Source organism: Diaphorina citri, unplaced genomic scaffold (assembly GCF_000475195.1).
Source record: "Diaphorina citri unplaced genomic scaffold, Diaci psyllid genome assembly version 1.1 scaffold978, whole genome shotgun sequence".
Lineage (NCBI taxonomy): Eukaryota > Metazoa > Arthropoda > Insecta > Hemiptera > Psyllidae > Diaphorina > Diaphorina citri.
The window spans coordinates 33,092-49,743 of NW_007378409.1; the positions used below are offsets into that span (position 1 = coordinate 33,092).

At 40.8% G+C, this 16,652-nt stretch overlaps 2 protein-coding genes and 3 long non-coding RNA genes across 5 annotated transcripts in view; 2 read left to right on the forward strand and 3 right to left on the reverse strand.

Moving 5' to 3' along the window:
• LOC103513487 overlaps nucleotides 1–15,506 on the forward strand; it is a 36,515-nt gene extending 21,009 nt beyond the window's left edge. Inside the window, 4 exon segments of the mRNA XM_026826666.1 lie at nucleotides 10,071–10,194; nucleotides 14,323–14,492; nucleotides 14,928–15,109; nucleotides 15,235–15,506. Of these exon segments, the coding sequence (XP_026682467.1) occupies nucleotides 10,071–10,194; nucleotides 14,323–14,492; nucleotides 14,928–15,109; nucleotides 15,235–15,344 (586 nt within the window). The 3' untranslated portion in view covers nucleotides 15,345–15,506.
• Nucleotides 992–1,701, reverse strand: LOC113469167. The gene is made up of 2 exons (XR_003392670.1): nucleotides 1,648–1,701; nucleotides 992–1,114 (listed from the first exon to the last, which is right to left on the reverse strand). It is a non-coding gene; the product is annotated as an uncharacterized LOC113469167 (long non-coding RNA).
• LOC113469169 lies at nucleotides 3,233–3,971 on the reverse strand. Its single transcript, XR_003392673.1, has 2 exons — nucleotides 3,834–3,971; nucleotides 3,233–3,490 (listed from the first exon to the last, which is right to left on the reverse strand). It is a non-coding gene; the product is annotated as an uncharacterized LOC113469169 (long non-coding RNA).
• Nucleotides 3,375–4,092, forward strand: LOC113469166. The gene is made up of 2 exons (XR_003392669.1): nucleotides 3,375–3,496; nucleotides 3,840–4,092. It is a non-coding gene; the product is annotated as an uncharacterized LOC113469166 (long non-coding RNA).
• A 342-nt stretch (nucleotides 15,507–15,848) lies between the features above and the next one.
• The window catches only part of LOC103513488 (eukaryotic peptide chain release factor GTP-binding subunit ERF3A), a 42,573-nt gene continuing 41,769 nt past the window's right edge, over nucleotides 15,849–16,652 (reverse strand). Inside the window, exons 4-6 of the mRNA XM_026826667.1 lie at nucleotides 16,273–16,505; nucleotides 15,914–16,096; nucleotides 15,849–15,860 (exon numbers count right to left, since the gene is read on the reverse strand). Of these exons, the coding sequence (XP_026682468.1) occupies nucleotides 15,849–15,860; nucleotides 15,914–16,096; nucleotides 16,273–16,505 (428 nt within the window). The remainder of the gene's footprint in view (nucleotides 15,861–15,913; nucleotides 16,097–16,272; nucleotides 16,506–16,652) is intronic.

Genomic DNA, 16,652 nt, shown 5'->3' on the forward strand with positions numbered 1-16,652 from the left:
AAATGTCTTAAAAGAAGAAAAAAACAAGTCAAAAGAAAAAAAGGAAGCATTTATAATCTTTTAAAAATTTAAATTACAATTTTTACTTTTTGCTTTATTTTCTTTTATATAACTGGCCAAAATAATAATAATATATCAAGATAGGTGTAGAAATATAATTTATAGGAAAGAAAATATCAGATAACCCACTTTTGAACGATTTGCTTCGTTTCAACTGTTCTGATCTCAAATCAGTCCTGTCTAGTAGTAACAGAGACACAAAGATTGCCTAAGCTACATTTGTTCACAGTTGAAAATGCATAATTTACGGGACTTTATTTGAATCCTCCGAAATCAATGATAACATACATAGATAACACTCGGACCGAATGCTCTGGACACGGCTGTTCTCTGCCCATAGCATACCCTCACCCTTCACCGTAGCATGACCCCGGGGTCGCATCAAATGAAAGTTTTTTCTTTCTTTCTCCCTTTATTATCATTTCTTTCTTCTTTCTTACTTATTTCATAACTTCTTTTATATATTAATTCAAGAAATCCCTTTTTTTCCATTCCTTTCCTTATTAATTCAAGAAACCTTAGACCAATAGTTACAAGACGACGACTACTTCTTAAGCTGGGAAAAATCCTGCACATTAGTCGTCAAAGGTGCATCACCCCGAATCATTATATCAATTACAACATTACTGGATATATTGGGTACTTCTAACCAACCTCAGTGGTGCTTGTTAAACGCGTTTGCGACTATGGACCTGGAGGTTGGTAGGTTCGCGAGTCGCAAGTCATAAAATTTATCTAGGTGTAATAATCGGGAATGATATTTGTGACAAGCATTTATATGCTTAACACAATTAAAAAAATCCTTATATTGGTACTTCTGCCCATTGTCACCAGAGGCGCTAACATAACATTACCTGGGTATATTGGTACTTCTGCCATTAGTCGTCAGAGGCAAACCTCCCCATATAAGCCTTTACCACTGTGTTAAATTTGATTATTGTATTCCTCCGCACTCGAAACACTGTCTGGTGACGTCACAGTACGACAGGGAACAGGCTATGACGTCAGTTTTACTCCACAATCTTCAGCACCTTTCCTATTGCAATGGTTTTACCTGGAAGTCAACAAATGGGGTGAATCAGGGAAACGATTTAGATGCTTATTCGACATAAGTTCATTTTATAAAGTAGATCAAAAGTATCCTGGGGCCAAGTCTCGAGAAATGTATGGCCGAACCGTTATTAAGGGAGGAAGTTGCTATTTAGGACAAGTTTTATAAAAGCTTCGAAAAAAGTGTACGCTTCGAGACGAGAAATGTCCCCATTTAAAGCTAAAAGTTTACAAATAAGGACGAAAATGTCCAGTTTCCTCTGGATTGAAGTTCTCGGCAAAAGTCGGGGGGCCAAGTCTCGAGAAATGTATTGCCGAACCGTTAAGTTGCGTTAAGGGGGGAAGTTGCTATTTAGGACAAGTTTTATAAAAGCTTTGAAAAAAGTGTACGCTTCGAGACAAGAAATGTCCCCATTTAAAGCTAAAAGTTTACAAATAAGGACGAAAATGTCCAGTTTCCTCTGGATTGAAGTTCTCGGCAAAAGTCGGCCAAACAGCAGAGGCCCGTTTTATAAATTCTATTCTATTTTCTATTACCTTCGTCGCGCAGTGTGAACCGTCCCATCTGGGGAAACAGTTTGAACTGATCCAAACAGTCTATTCTACTCTATTTTATACTCTAGGCTCTAGGTAGTCTAGGTAACTATTCTATTCCACTCTTATATTCGATTATGTTCTATTTTCTATTACCTTCGTCGCGCAGTGTGAACCGCCCCATCTGGGGAAACAGTTTGAACTGATCCAAACAGTCTATTCTACTCTATTTTATACTCTAGGACCTCTAGGTAACTATTCTATTCCACTCTTATATTCGATTGTTCTATTTTCTATTACCTTCGTCGCGCAGTGTGAACCGCCCCATTTGGGGGAACAGTTTGAACTGATCCAAACAGATCACTCCAGCCGCTTCGAGTCTCATGATCGCGATCTGGTCCTGTTTAACAAACCGAGGCCGAGTCTTGGACTTCTCTCCGGTCTTCTTGTCGATCAGACAGATGAGGGCCTTCACGTTGACTTCTTCAGCGACACAGTGGATGTGCATCACCGCGGAGTAGCCCGCGCAGATGATGCTCTTGTGTTCGAGAATGACGATCTGTGGGGAGAAGGGAAGAGACATTGACTAGTGAGGAAAGAGAAACGATTACGATTAATCCGCCCGTCAAGAAAGTTCGACAGCGTTACTAGAGATATTATACGCCACACAGAAAGTAGCCATTTTCAGGTTAATATTAGTGAGGAGGAGGAGGAGGAGGAGGAGAAACGTATGGGGACAGACAGACAGACACACACACGGACCAATGGCTGAAACTTTGGATTTAGGCTCTAGGTTGCTTTATTTTCTTTTATATAACTGGCCAAAATAATAATAAAATCAAGATAGGTGTAGATAATATAATTTATAGGAAAAGAAAATATCAGATAACCCACTTTTCAAGGATTTGCTTCGTTTTCAACTGTTCTGATCTCAAATCAGTCTGTCTGTAGTAACAGAGACACAAAGATTGCCTAAGCTACATTTGTTCACAGTTGAAAATGCATAATTTATGGACTTTATTTGAATCCTCCGAAATCAATGATAACATACATAGATAACACTCGGACCGTAGATAACACGCTGTTCTTGCCATAGCATACCCTCACCCTTCACCGTAGCATGACCCCGGGTTCGCATCAAATGAAAAGTTTTTTCTTTCTTTCTCCCTTTATTTATTTAATTCTTTCTTTCTTACTTATTTCATAACTTCTTTATATATTAATTCAAGAAATCTCTTTTTTTCCATTCCTTTCCCTTATTAATTCAAGAAACTTAGGACCAATAGTTGCAAGACGACTACTTCTTAAGCTGGGAAAAATCCTGCACATTAGTCGTCAAAGGTGCATCACCCCGATCATATATCAATTACAACATTACGGACTTTATTTGAATCCTCCGAAATCAATGATAACATGCATAGAGAACACTCGGACCAATGCCCTGGAGAGGGCTGTTCTGTCTGTACCATAACATACCCTCACCCTTCACCGTAGCATGACCCCGGGTCCCGCATCAAATAAAAAGTTTTTTCTTTCTTTCTTTCTTCCTTTATTTATTTCATTCTCTCTTTCTTTTTTTCTTTCTTTCTTACTTATTTCATAACTTCCTTTTTTTATATATTAATTCAAGAAATCCCTTTTTTCCATTCCTTTCTCTTATTAATTCAAGAAACTTAGGACCAATGGTTACAAGACGACTACTTCTTAAGCTGGGAAAAATCCTGCACATTAGTCGTCAAAGGTGCGTCACCCCGATCATATATCAATTACCACAACATTACTGGATATATTGGTACTTCTAACCAACCTCAGTGTGGTGCACTTGTTAACGCGTTGGACTTTGGACCTGGAGGTTGGTAGTTCGAGTCCAAGTCATAAAATTTATCTAGGTGTAATAATCGGGGAATGATATTTGTGACAAGCATTTATATGCTTAACACAATTAAAAAATCATATATTGGTACTTCTGCCCATTGGTCACCAGAGGCGCTAACATAACATTACTGGGTATATTGGTACTTCTGCCTATTAGTCGTCAAAGGCAAACCTCCCCATATAGCCTTTACCATTGTGTTAAATTTGATTATTGTATTCCTCCGCACTCGAAACACTGTCTGGTGACGTCACAGTACGTCAGGTAACAGGCTATGACGTCAGTTTTACTCCACAATCTTCAGCACCTTTTGGACCTGGAGGTTGGTGGTTCGAGTCCAAGTCAAGTCATAAAATTTATCTAGGTGTAATAATCGGGGAATGATATTTGTGACAAGCATTTATATGCTTAACACAATTAAAAAATCATATATTGGTACTTCTGCCCATTGGTCACCAGAGGCGTTAACATAACATTACTGGGTATATTGGTACTTCTGCCCATTAGTCGTCAGAGGCAAACCTCCCCATATAGCCTTTACCATTGTGTTAAATTTGATTATTGTATTCTTCCGCACTCGAAACACTGTCTGGTGACGTCACAGTACGTCAGGTAACAGGCTATGACGTCAGTTTTACTCCACAATCTTCAGCACCTTTCCTATACTATCTCTTCATATTCACACGAAGCTTACCAGACTAGGTAGCATAGAGGGTTAGGTGGTAGAGAACACCTCACGGCGTGGCGTTAACCTCGTCTAGTGGTTACCTGGAATCGAACCAGCAGTCCCCGGGCTAAAAACTAGCCATGCGAGGACAAGATTTTAGTAAGAGTTATGAGCGTGTGTGTAAAATTACAGATGAAATTATTATCTGCACGCTATTACGTTGTTTGAATGCTTCCTAGGTACTTTGCGTGCTCAATATTATATATACCATAATACGCTATGATTGTACGTAGCTAGGTAACTAGTTAACTATCTACGTAGCTAGGTACCTGTTTAACTATCTATGTAGCTAGGTACCTATTTAACTATCTATGTAGGTGGGTACCTAATCCCTCTATTACATGCGTATTTCCAATTTCTCATGTGAGTGGGAGTTTGGTGATACCGTGATACCTAACTTATCATTAGTAGATACAATTTTCTCATCGTTGAAATTGCTGTCCTTGAGATTAATAACGATATGGTATTTAGCTTGGTTGGCAGCGCGTCTGCCTTGTAAGTAGTGATGGGTAAATACCCGGGTACTTATTTTTGGGGTAAATACCCTGGATATTTACCCGGGTAAATACCCAATTTTTATAAATACCCGGGTATTTTCAAGAAGCGCCTCAGTCGAATTGTCAAGGAGACGTTCGTCCGCTATACGACGGTGGGGGAGTCGAATGTGTACACCCTGGGGAACATGGGGCCACATCGGATAGTGTGCACCAAGTTGCCGACCATTGGACATACCAGAGAGGCGATGACGGCTGCGGGAAATACGATCACGAGGCTGTTAGGTGAGGAACTAGGGACTCTAAGGAGTTTGAGAAGTGATGTTGAGGGGAGCCATCCATGGTGACAGACGGGTAATTTGAAGGAACTTATTTGATGAGGAGTCAGAATTGGAGTTACTACATAAATAGACCAACCTCAGTGGTGCAGTTGTTACCGCGATGGACATCAGATTTGGACGTTGCTGGTTCGAGTCTAAGTCAAGTTATAAGATTTCGCGTAGTGTAGTAAGCGGGGAACGACATTTGTGTGTGCTGAACACAATTAAAAACCCATAACGTTGTTACTAAACTTATTTTCACGAGGTTGACTGAGCTTTATTTTCAACCCTGCCGGGAATCGAGCCAAAGTATCTCACTTGCAAAGGACACTACCGAATGAGGGCTGACAAAATCGAATTCATAGAAAGGATCAAAGAACTTTTTCTCACCCTGACTAAATCATGTGTTAGGGTGCAATTCTCCTACATACTGGACTCCGCACACAGGAATTTCGTGAGTAAAGACCCCCATTTTAATGTAATGTAATCATGTGTTACAGGAACTTTTCAAAATGTGGACCATGTGTTCCTGGTGGGCGTAGGAGGCGGGGTGCCCCATTATACCGACCATTCGCGACATGTGCGACTCGGCGATGTGGTGGTGTCGCATGTTGCGCCTGATAGGAGGTGAGTAGCGAGTCACTTCGAGTGACTAGTTGAATACCAACTTGATTAATTTAGTGATGGGAAAAGTCTGGCTGGGGGACTTTAAACACGGAGTATACCAGCCTGAATTTCCCTTGCTTAAGATATAGATAGCAAAAGTCGAGTGCAAAGGGCATCCACTCGTAAAATTTGTAGCAAAACCAAGTGTCAGGTCAAAGCAATCAGCCTAGTTACTGTCGATTGAGAGGGTACCATAATACGCTATGATTGTACGTATAGCTAGGTAACTAGTTAACTATCTATGCAGGTAGGTAGGTTAACTATCTATGTAGGTAGGTTAACTATCTATGTAGGTAGGTAGGTTAACTATCTATGTAGCTAGGTACCTATTTAACTATCTATGTAGGTGGGTAGGTACCTAATACCTCTATTGCATGCGTATTTTCAATTTCTCATGTGAGTGGGAGTTTGATGATATGTCTTACTTATCATTATTAGATACAATTTTCTCATCATTGAAATTACTATCCTTGAGATTAATAATGATATGGTATTTAGCTTGATTGGTAGCGCGTCTGCCTTGTAAGCGCTAGGCCACGGGTTCGATTTCCCGCCCGGGGCAGATTTTATCCCAGAGGGATAATGTTCGTTCTCGGAACGGCTGGCTTTCTCCTATCCTGTCTTCCTCTTCTCTTCGATTTCTGGAGGATAAGACCTTAGCAGTTACAGTTCCCTCTGTCTAACCTATTAAAAAAAATCTATTTTTTTTTTTTTTTTAATCTATTAATTGAGAGGCTGACGAAAAACGCCGACCCCGTCTGTATACGGGAATAGGCGAAGAAAAAAAAGAGGAGGTATTTTTAATGTAATGTGTTAAATAAACTCGAAAACAGGAGAAATGCTGCAGGGGTAAAGGGACTTTTCAGTCTCATTCTAGCAGTATAAATGAGGTACCTATTCTAAGTATTGGATGATCAATTAAAAAAAGCATCCTTGTTTTCGCATGGAATGTTGCAATTCCCAAAACCAAACTTGTGCATGAAATTCCCATACTGTTAATCACACTCGATTCTCATGGATAACGTCATTCTACAAAACTATGGTTAACATCATTCTGTAGAATTATGATGTCATTATCTATTAATAATAAACAGCAGGTCACCATGAACTAGAGGTTATCAGGAACCAGAGGTCAAATACTTGGTCCTTCTCTGACCATTCGGTAAAAACAAGTTTATCTAACACCTCTGACTCTGGCTAGCGGTAACAGAACGAATGCACCAGTTTTCAAGGGATCACTGAAGCAACATTAATGACGGTTAGTGTCCGGATGGGGGACGTGGTGCTAGTCGCTTCGGAGTGTACTCAGTCTCGTGAGGACAGCTGAGGAACTGGAAATATCAGCGGAAAGGCGAAGCATAAAAGTCTGATATGACTTTAGCAGTTAAAGGAGTACCAAATGCATCTCAACTTGACAAAACCTCTGTAACTTGTTATTGGTATAAGCAGGCCATCGACCATTTCGGCCCTATATGATGTCACTGCGACCTAATTAGATCTTCTATGACTAACACTCAGTGCAATAGTCCTAAACAAAAATGGACGCGGCACACAAGGGATCAAGAAGAAACCGCCTTAACGATATGACTTTAGCAGTTAAAGGAGTTCCAAATGCATCTCAACTTGACAAAACCTCAGTAACTTGGTATTGGTATAAGCAGGTCATCGACCATTTCGGCCCTATATGATGTCACTGCGACCTGATTAGATCTTCTATGACTAACACTCAGTGCAATAGTTCTAAACAAAAATGGACGCGGCACACAAGGGATCAAGAAGAAACCGCCTTAACATAATAAATACCTACCTCGAAAATAAAAGATAAAAGAATCAACCACAGATCAAAACAAAGATAACACTTGCAGGAATAGTTCCTAGTTCATCTAACATAATACATACGTAAATACCTGCCTCGAAAATAAAAGATAAAAGAATCAACCACAGATCAAAACAAAGATAACACTTGCAGGAATAGTTCCTAGTTCATCGAGAGAGCTCAGCACTTCCTAGCTCCTAAAAAGGGTGGGGTACCGTTTTGCCCCGATGTACCGTTTTGTCCCGTGTTCCCCTAATAACTAAATCTATAACTTACTGATTTGAATTGATTCGGAAGGAAATTACGAACTTAGTCATCATCAGCAAAGAAGGAAATAACGTGGTTACAGGTTTTAGTCATTCTTCAAGGTGATATCACTTGACCTAGTCAATAGTACGGTTCACTTGGTGCACCTAATATCGCATAGGATACTACCTTAGTACAGTAGATAGGTGCAGAACTATGATGCACCTACCTATCGCATAGGATACTACCTTAGTACAGTAGATAGGTGCAGAACTATGATGCTCCTACCTATAGCATAGTATATTACCTTAGTACAGTAGATAAGTGCAGAACTATGATGCACCTACCTATAGCATAGGATATCACCTTACTACAGTATAGATGAGTGCAAACTATGGAGTGGGGTTGGTTGGGAGAACTCCTTTTGGAAAATCTTGTCTCAATAAATAAAGCAAGAAAATAGGACAATTTTAGGAGCCGAGGAGGCTCATGGAAAATAAAAAATTGAACCTTAGGATTAGGAAAGGTTCCCAAAACCGTTTTTAGTAGGTACTAGTTACCAATTTATTGATTCCCGTATTTGCCAAGGTCAGTGACCCTTTAGGAATCTCGGATCTCGAATAATAATGTGGACGAACGAATGAGGATAAAATTCCATGCCTCGGCTAGGATTGAACCCGCGCTCTCCTGTTTACCAGGCGAGTGCCTTGACCACTACGCTACCGAGGCAGGTTCACAGCGGCACTATGAAATGTAGTAAGAATTACTATTGCCGCTGGCGATCAGTATAAGGCCAAATAGTGAGTAGTTTGTCACGATTACTCATTTGCCCGTACAAGGCAAACTATGCACAAACATGTAGGTAGGTAAAGGTAACTAGATAGGTATACAGATATTTGACCAGTTTTACAATCCTGGAAAAGCGAAAGTGAAATCCGGAAACCCCTAGCTCTATGTATGCATGGAGAAGACCTTGCTGACGTTGTAGGTGCTGGGTTATGCGAGGTTAATGGTTTACAATGTGTACCTAGCTACCTAGTACCTTAATACCTACCCACTACCTAGTCTAGGTATTTACCTATAATTCGGGCTTTACCTAGATACTCGTACAAGGTGATGATTTGTACACTGGTAATAGAGGTACCCACGGTTAATACAGCATCTGCTACCTAAGTAGAAATGAAGACAATAAAAAGATATTTGAAACCTACGTTCGTGTAGGCATTCTGTATAATGGTAGGTAGGTAGGTATACCTTGCAACTTTGTTGGTTTTATTACTCTTTTTTCTGTCGGATTAATAGTTCCCTAATTCCTCATTTTTTCTGCTCTCCAAATTTGAAACCTCACCTACACCCGCGCATAAGATCTAGTCCACCCTGATTATCTAGGGGTTCTCAGCGGCTTTTTTGTTGTATAATTTGCTGAAATGAGTTGTATTTTCCTTATGGAAATGATTCCGATGGGGGGAAAAACAAGCTTCAAAAGAAGAGAAATTCCAAGGGAAAATACAACTTTGCTTTGATAAGTTTAGCAACTCGAGTTATATCTTCAACCCGATGTTAACTTGGTTTGGTATACGTTGGAAGACTTTGAGAACGGGTCATAAGAATTAAACGAACCTAATAAGCATTGCTTTTTATATTTTCGCTTCTAAACAAATCTTATCTCTTTTGAATTTTGTAAATTCTAATGCTATCCAACACTATTTAGGGTCGAATTGTATGAAAATGGGAATATTTTTAAATTCAATCACTACTACCTCTGTACTAACATAGCACGTTCAGTAATCCCTATACCTACATACTTACGAAATATTTTAAGGTCAAATTTTAAGGAATCCCTTACCTATATTGGAGGGATCTTTTATTTTGCGGTTTGACCTTTGAAAATATAATAATAAAATAAATATATTTCAAAACTCGAAAATAATCCCATTTTATGATTTACCCCCTAATGCCCGGGACCATTGGAATTTTCTGGCTCAGTAAAGAAAAAAAACCTCTTATCCTATTGGTCAAATCTTGTAAACAATTCCTACACGACCAATAGGATAAGAAATTGTCTATTTATTTCCGAGGGCTACAGCACCCCTGGCGAGCACTGATGTTAAGTAACGTCGAGCATGGAATGTATCTGGATGGGTGACTGTCCGGAAATAGACAAGTGCTGCTAGTTCTTAACACTTACAACAGGTCTGACTAATTTAAATTTTGTTTGTTATTTACTTAATAAATTGCCCGCCAGACCATTCTATTCTAATGCCCTGTTTCATTCTGCCCCCAGGTTTGTCTACACATACTGTGATAATGCTACCAAAAACGAGGACGGGGTGTTCAATTTCGAATGCAAGGAGTACTGTCCGAGTCGGTTTGATATCCAAGAGACCGCCATTCAGCTGAAGGAAGAGGTAAGTGGCTGATCCACCAAACCACTCCACACTCCTCAAGTCCTCACTTTTTACTCCGCAAGGTTTGACCTTCTGTGGCCAAGTGCCGAGTGGTCAAGAGCACTGACTCTCAACCTGGAGGTACTGGGTTCGAATCCCGGCCTGGACGGAAATTTTCTGACCGAACTTTTCCCTTCTTGGATAGGCATGGATGTAAAAGAGTGTGCCTTGAAGTAATGCAAAAGTGGTACCGAGGCACAATCTTTCGTACCGAGGTAAAACTTTGACCTTTGCTCGTTTCACACACAACCTTCCTCCTTTTTCATACGGGCTTAGGACCGTTGTTTTTATAAATTAAAACCTTGCTTAAATTTAAAGTGGTACCGCGGCACAATCTTTCGTACCGAGGTAAAACTTTGACCTTTGCTCGTTTCACACACAACCTTCCTCCTTTTTCATACGGGCTTAGGACCGTCAATGGCGGAGTTATTGTGCCTCTTTTATAATGCTTGCCACTCACGCTCAGAAAGTCTGTCAGACTTGGATCAGACCTGAAACTTCTCCCGCCACACACAGACGGTCTGACAGACCTAGGTCTGTGAGACCGCGGTCTGCAGCATTGTACATTAACAGTAGGTACCTACAATAGTAAAATTACCAGTGTGGTAATTAGTGTAGGTACTGTGATTGTTATTTGTGATGTACGGATTGCACGTTTTACAATATTACCTACAAGTTGTTTTATGGCCCTGAAGATCTGAGTGAGCTGGTAGGTATATGTATGTATCTACTAGCTACGTCTTGTGCATAAAATACCAACAACAAATAAATAATAGTAATAATGACATACAGAATAACAACAATAATAACATACAGAATAACAATAAGAATGACACATCATTTTGCAAATTGTCTGTTTATTGACAATAGTGCCATAAGTGGTGAGTGGGAGCTCAGAGAATTCGTGTGTTCTAGATCTGAAAAAATGACTCAATTTTCGCATTTGTAAACAACAAATAACAACAACAGATATCTGATGAATAGTCAGTTCTAGCTATTTGTCAGAGTGAGTAATTGTTGTGCTTGATCAGTAGCGCTCGCCTAGTAAACAGGAGGATGCGGGTTCGATCCTTGCTTCGGAATGAAATAGGTCTGTGAGACCGCGTTCTGTCAGACGGTCTGAAAATGAGTGGTGGGCACAATAGTGGGTAGGTAAAGGTAATGATTGTTATTGGTGATGTACTGATTGTACGTCTTACAATATTACAAGTTGTTTTATGGCCCTGAAGATCTGGATGAGTACCTTCTAGCGACGTCTTGTGCATAAAATAACAAATAAATAATAATAACACACAGAATAGCAATAATAACAACAACAATAACATACAGAATAGCAATAAGAATGACACATCATGTGGCATATTGTCTGTTTATTGACAATAGTGCCATAAGTGGTGAGTGGGAGGTGGGAGGTCAGAGAATTCGTGTGTTCTAGTTCTAGATCTGAAAAAATGACTCAATTTTCGCATTTGTAAACAACAAATGACAACAACAGATATCTGATGAATAGTCAGTTCTAGCTATCTGTCAGAGTCAGAGTGAGTAATTGTTGTGCTTGATCAGTAGCGCTCGCCTAGTAAACAGGAGGATGCGGGTTCGATCCTTGCTTCGGAATGAAATTTTATTGTAGACCCGGCTATAAACGCCCTCTTTGCCTCTTATCGAGGGTAAAAATAATAATAAGTCGGTAGGTACTCGTATAGGTACATAGCTAGTTATACCCAACGCCAACGGTTCGGTAGGTATAATATAGGTAAGTACTTAGATAATATAGGTATAATATAGGTAAGTACCTATACAAATCTACTTACCTAATATAATTATTATTTTACCCAAATGTACCTCAGAATCTCTTAACTGTGCATCGTTAGTACCATAATGAACATGTTGTATGCACTTTAGGTGCCATCAGATAAACAAGTGGCATCATTAATAATAGTTTTGTTCCATGCGAATTTCTCAAGGTCTGTTTATCTGCGAACTTATTCTCAAAACAAAATATTCTTATCACTGCCTGCCTCAGCTGTTATCAATCACGCCTTATCACCTCTCTCTCTCCCTCTCTCTCTCTCTCTCATGTTAAACTGGGAATTTTTTAATTAAAAAATAGGTACCCATCGATCCTAGTATGAATGGGTTGGCGACTATCCGGACTATCTCTTCATATTCACACGAAGCTTACCAGCCTAGTTATCTTAGAGGGTTAGGTGGTAGAGAACACCTCACGGCGTGGCGTTAACCTCGCCTATTGGTTACCTGGAATCGAACCAGCAGTCCCCGGGCTAAAAACTAGCCATGCGAGGACAAGATTTTAGTAAGAGTTATGAGCGTGTGTGTAAAATTACAGATGAAATTATTATCTGCACGCTATTACGTTGTTTGAATGCTTCCTAGGTAGCAGTAGGTACTTTGCGTGCTCAATATTGTACCATAATACGCTATGATTGTACGTAGCTAGGTAAATAGTTAACTATCTATGTAGCTAGGTACCTGTTTAACTATCTATGTAGGTGGGTACCTATTTAACTATCTATGTAGCTAGGTACCTATTTAACTATCTATGTAGGTGGGTACCTAATACCTATATTGCATGCGTATTTCCAATTTCTCATGTGAGTGGGAGTTTGGTGATACTTGTCTTATCATTATTAGATACAATATTCTCATCATTGAAATTGCTGTCCTTGAGATTAATAACGATATGGTATTTAGCTTGGTTGGCAGCGCGTCTGCCTTGTAAGCGCTAGGCCGCGGGTTAAATTCCCGCCCGGGGCGGATTTTATCCCGAAGGGATAATGTTCGTTCTCCGAACGACTGGCTTTCTCCTATCCTGTCTTCCTTCTCCCTTCGATTTCTGGAGGATAAGACCTTGGCAGTTACAGTTCCCTCTGTCAAACCTATTAAAAAATCTTCAATTTTTTTACATTTATGTATTAATTATTATTTTGTTGCCCGTTCGAATTGTGTTATGAGGTTAATAATATTATTATTTGTTACCCGTTCCGTTTCTCTGTTCCACCCAGTCGGAGGGCCAAGTCTCGAGAAATGAATGGCCGAACCGTTATTAAGGGGGGAAGTTGCTATTTAGGACAAGTTTTATAAAAGCTTTGAAAAAAGTGTACGCTTCGAGACGAGAAATGTCCCCATTTAGAGCTAAAAGTTTACAAAAAAAAGGACGAAAATGTCCAGTTTCCTCTGGATTGAAGTTATCGGCAAAAGTCGGCCAAACAGCAGAGGCCCGTTTTAAAAATTCTATTCTATTCTTGTATTACCTTCGTCGCGCAGTGTGAACCGTCCCATTTGAGGAAACAATTTGAACTGATCGAAACAGTCTATTCCACTCTATTTTATATTCGATTATATTCTATTACCTTCGTCGCGCAGTGTGAACCGCCCCATTTGGGGGAACAGTTTGAACTGATCCAAACAGATCACTCCAGCCGCCTCGAGTCGCATAATCGCGATCTGGTCCTGTTTGACAAACCGAGGCCGAGTCTTGGACTTCTCTCCGGTCTTCTTGTCGATCAGACAGATGAGGGCCTTCACGTTGACTTCTTCAGCCACACAGTGGATGTGCATCACGGCCGAGTAGCCCGCGCAAATGATGCTCTTGTGTTCGAGAATGACGATCTGTAAGGGAGGAGGAGACATTGACTAGTGAGGAAAGAGAAACGATTACGAATAATCCGCCCGTCAAGAAAGTTCGACAGCGTTACTAGAGATATTATACGCCACAGAGAAAGTAGCCATTTTCAGGTTAATATTAGTGAGGAGGAGGAGGAGGAGGAGAAGAGGAAACGTATGGAATTAAAAGACCGAAACATAGGTTGGTTGTAAGAACTCTTCAAGGAGTTGAAAGAAGAGGAAACGTATGGAATTAAAAGACCGAAACATAGGTTGGTTGTAAGAACTCTTCAAGGAGTTGAAAGAGCTCCTTAACACGATAGAAATTCCTTTGTAGTTTCTTCTTATACTGTCATTCAGTCCTAAACTTCATTATAAAATCCATGTATTGAGTCAGGGTGATAATTACATACCCAAGGCCAGACACTCACTACTACTACTAGACCTGACAGATACGGCCCCCAGTCGGAATCATCGAGCGCCATTCCCTGGATCAAATTTATCAATGAAGGCATGACACACTTGGATGGGGACTTTGTAAGGCCATCCGCGGAGTCTGATAAGCTGTATATGTGCGTTGGAGAACATGATATCATAGAAGTCGCTCATCCGACGGTACCAGAGCATTTGAAACTGTAAGTACCAATGAGCATTTTTAACCACCTTTCACCGAACAACTTACACGTTAGGTACTTCAAGGCGCACTCTTTTACGTTCGTGCCTATCCGGGATCAGAAAAATTTGGTTGCAAAATTTCCGACCTGCCTATGTATCATCCATATATGAAACTTTTTTTCTTTTTAGAGGTTTGATAGAGGGAACTGTAACTGCTAAGGTCTTCTTCCCGAAATCGAAGAGAAAAGGAGATAAAGCCAGCCGTTCCGGGAACGAACATTATCCGTTCAGGAGGATATCCGCCCCGGGCGGGAATCGAACCCGCAGCCTAGCGCTTACAAGGCAGACGCGCTACCAACCATGCTATCTAGGCTGGCGATCAGGATTTCTGGTTCGCCAGAAAGAATCCAAGATTTCACTTTCTTCTCACAAATCCTTCCTCTTTTCATTTCCAGCACGGAGGGTGTGCCGCGACTACACCTAGGCCCGATAGCATCCGGCCGTGCCGTACTTCGGGACGAGCAACTGCGGCAAGCATTCGCCCTGCGCTGTTCCGCCAAAGCATTCGATTCTGAATTTGACTCAGTAATCGAGTCCGTCATCGGGAATTGCCGCGACTGTTTTGCCGTAGTAAGAGGTGTGGCGGATTATAGGGACGGCACGAGACGGTCCGAGTGGCAACCCTTTGCGGCGTTGGCCGCAGCTAGTGTGACGAAAGCCAAGTCATCGGGAATTGCCGCGACTGTTTTGCCGTAGTTAGAGGTGTGGCGGATTATAGGGACGGCACGAGACGGTCCGAGTGGCAACCCTTTGCGGCGTTGGCCGCAGCTAGTGTGACGAAAGCCATTGTGTGTGCTATGAACGCGTCCTAATAGTATTTTTTTTTTTTCTTTCTTTTTTTCCAACATAGAATCAAGTTGTAAACGATTATGTGACTTTTAATTCAGTCATCATACGAAATTTCACTTTGGAATTTTAATGCAGTCACCATACGAAATTTCTCTTTGGACTTTTAATGTAGACATCATACGAAATTTCTCTTTGCCCCAGTTTGAAATATAGGTTGGTTGTAAGAACTCTTCTAGGAGTTGAAAGAGCTCCTTAACACGATAGAAATTCCTTTGTAGTTTCTTCTTTAATATACTGTCATTCAGTCCTAAACTTCATTATAAAATCCATGTATTGAGTCAGGGTAATAATTACATACCCAAGGCCAGACACTCACTAGTACTAGACCTGACAGATACGGCTGAAAAGGTCCCTCTGTTAGGTCTACCTTATACCTGATGAGCACACACAGTATCAGGTAGACCTGATCAGCTGTACCTGTCAGGTCTAACTAATAGTGAGTGGCTGGCCTAAGCATGAAATGGATTTTAATGAATTCCCTGAGTAATAAATTAATAAAATAAATTATAATGTTGTTGTTATAAATAAATACTTGACATACTTGGGCATCGAATACGCGCGCCGTACGGGCCGGGTTGTTCGGGTCGCACAAGACAAATCCAGGACTCACATCGTCCTCTTCAATACCTTTCAGTTTGACTTTGATATTCTCACCCGGGCCCACGCTCGACACCTCCTCGTCATCAGACCACAGCTGATCCACTATCACAGGAGTCTGCGGGAGACAGAAGAAAAAAAATTAAACCAGGTTCCAGAGAATACATTTCATTATATTCGGAACATACAAAAAAAAAAAGATGGGCCATTAGAGGCCCATCTTCTAAGTGAGATCTTCAGTTCACTCTCAAAAACCTAGTATATTAGATTGAATAAAGGATTGAAAGTACTCACTCGATTAGGCATAAGTACGAGCGACTGTCCTTTCTTCGCCTCCCCGGATTCGACCTTCCCCATGACCACCGTGCCCATGTCCTTGAACTTCTCCACCACGGGCATCAGGAACGGCCCGTCCATCTTGCGGTTCAGGGACGGCAGGGCGTCTATGAACGGAATAAACGCGCCTCCCTTCCACCACGTACAGATTTCCGGCCCGACGGGCTCCTTCAGATTTTGGCCCATTTGTCCTGAAGGAGAAATAATCAATAAAATTTCTTGACGGACTGTCCAAAGTTTGGGTTGCCAAAACGACACAGCATACTTCACTGACTCCCTCATTTTTGCAATTAAAAATCTCCCATTAGTTCCATCTTCAGATCGGAAGAGCGGTTCAG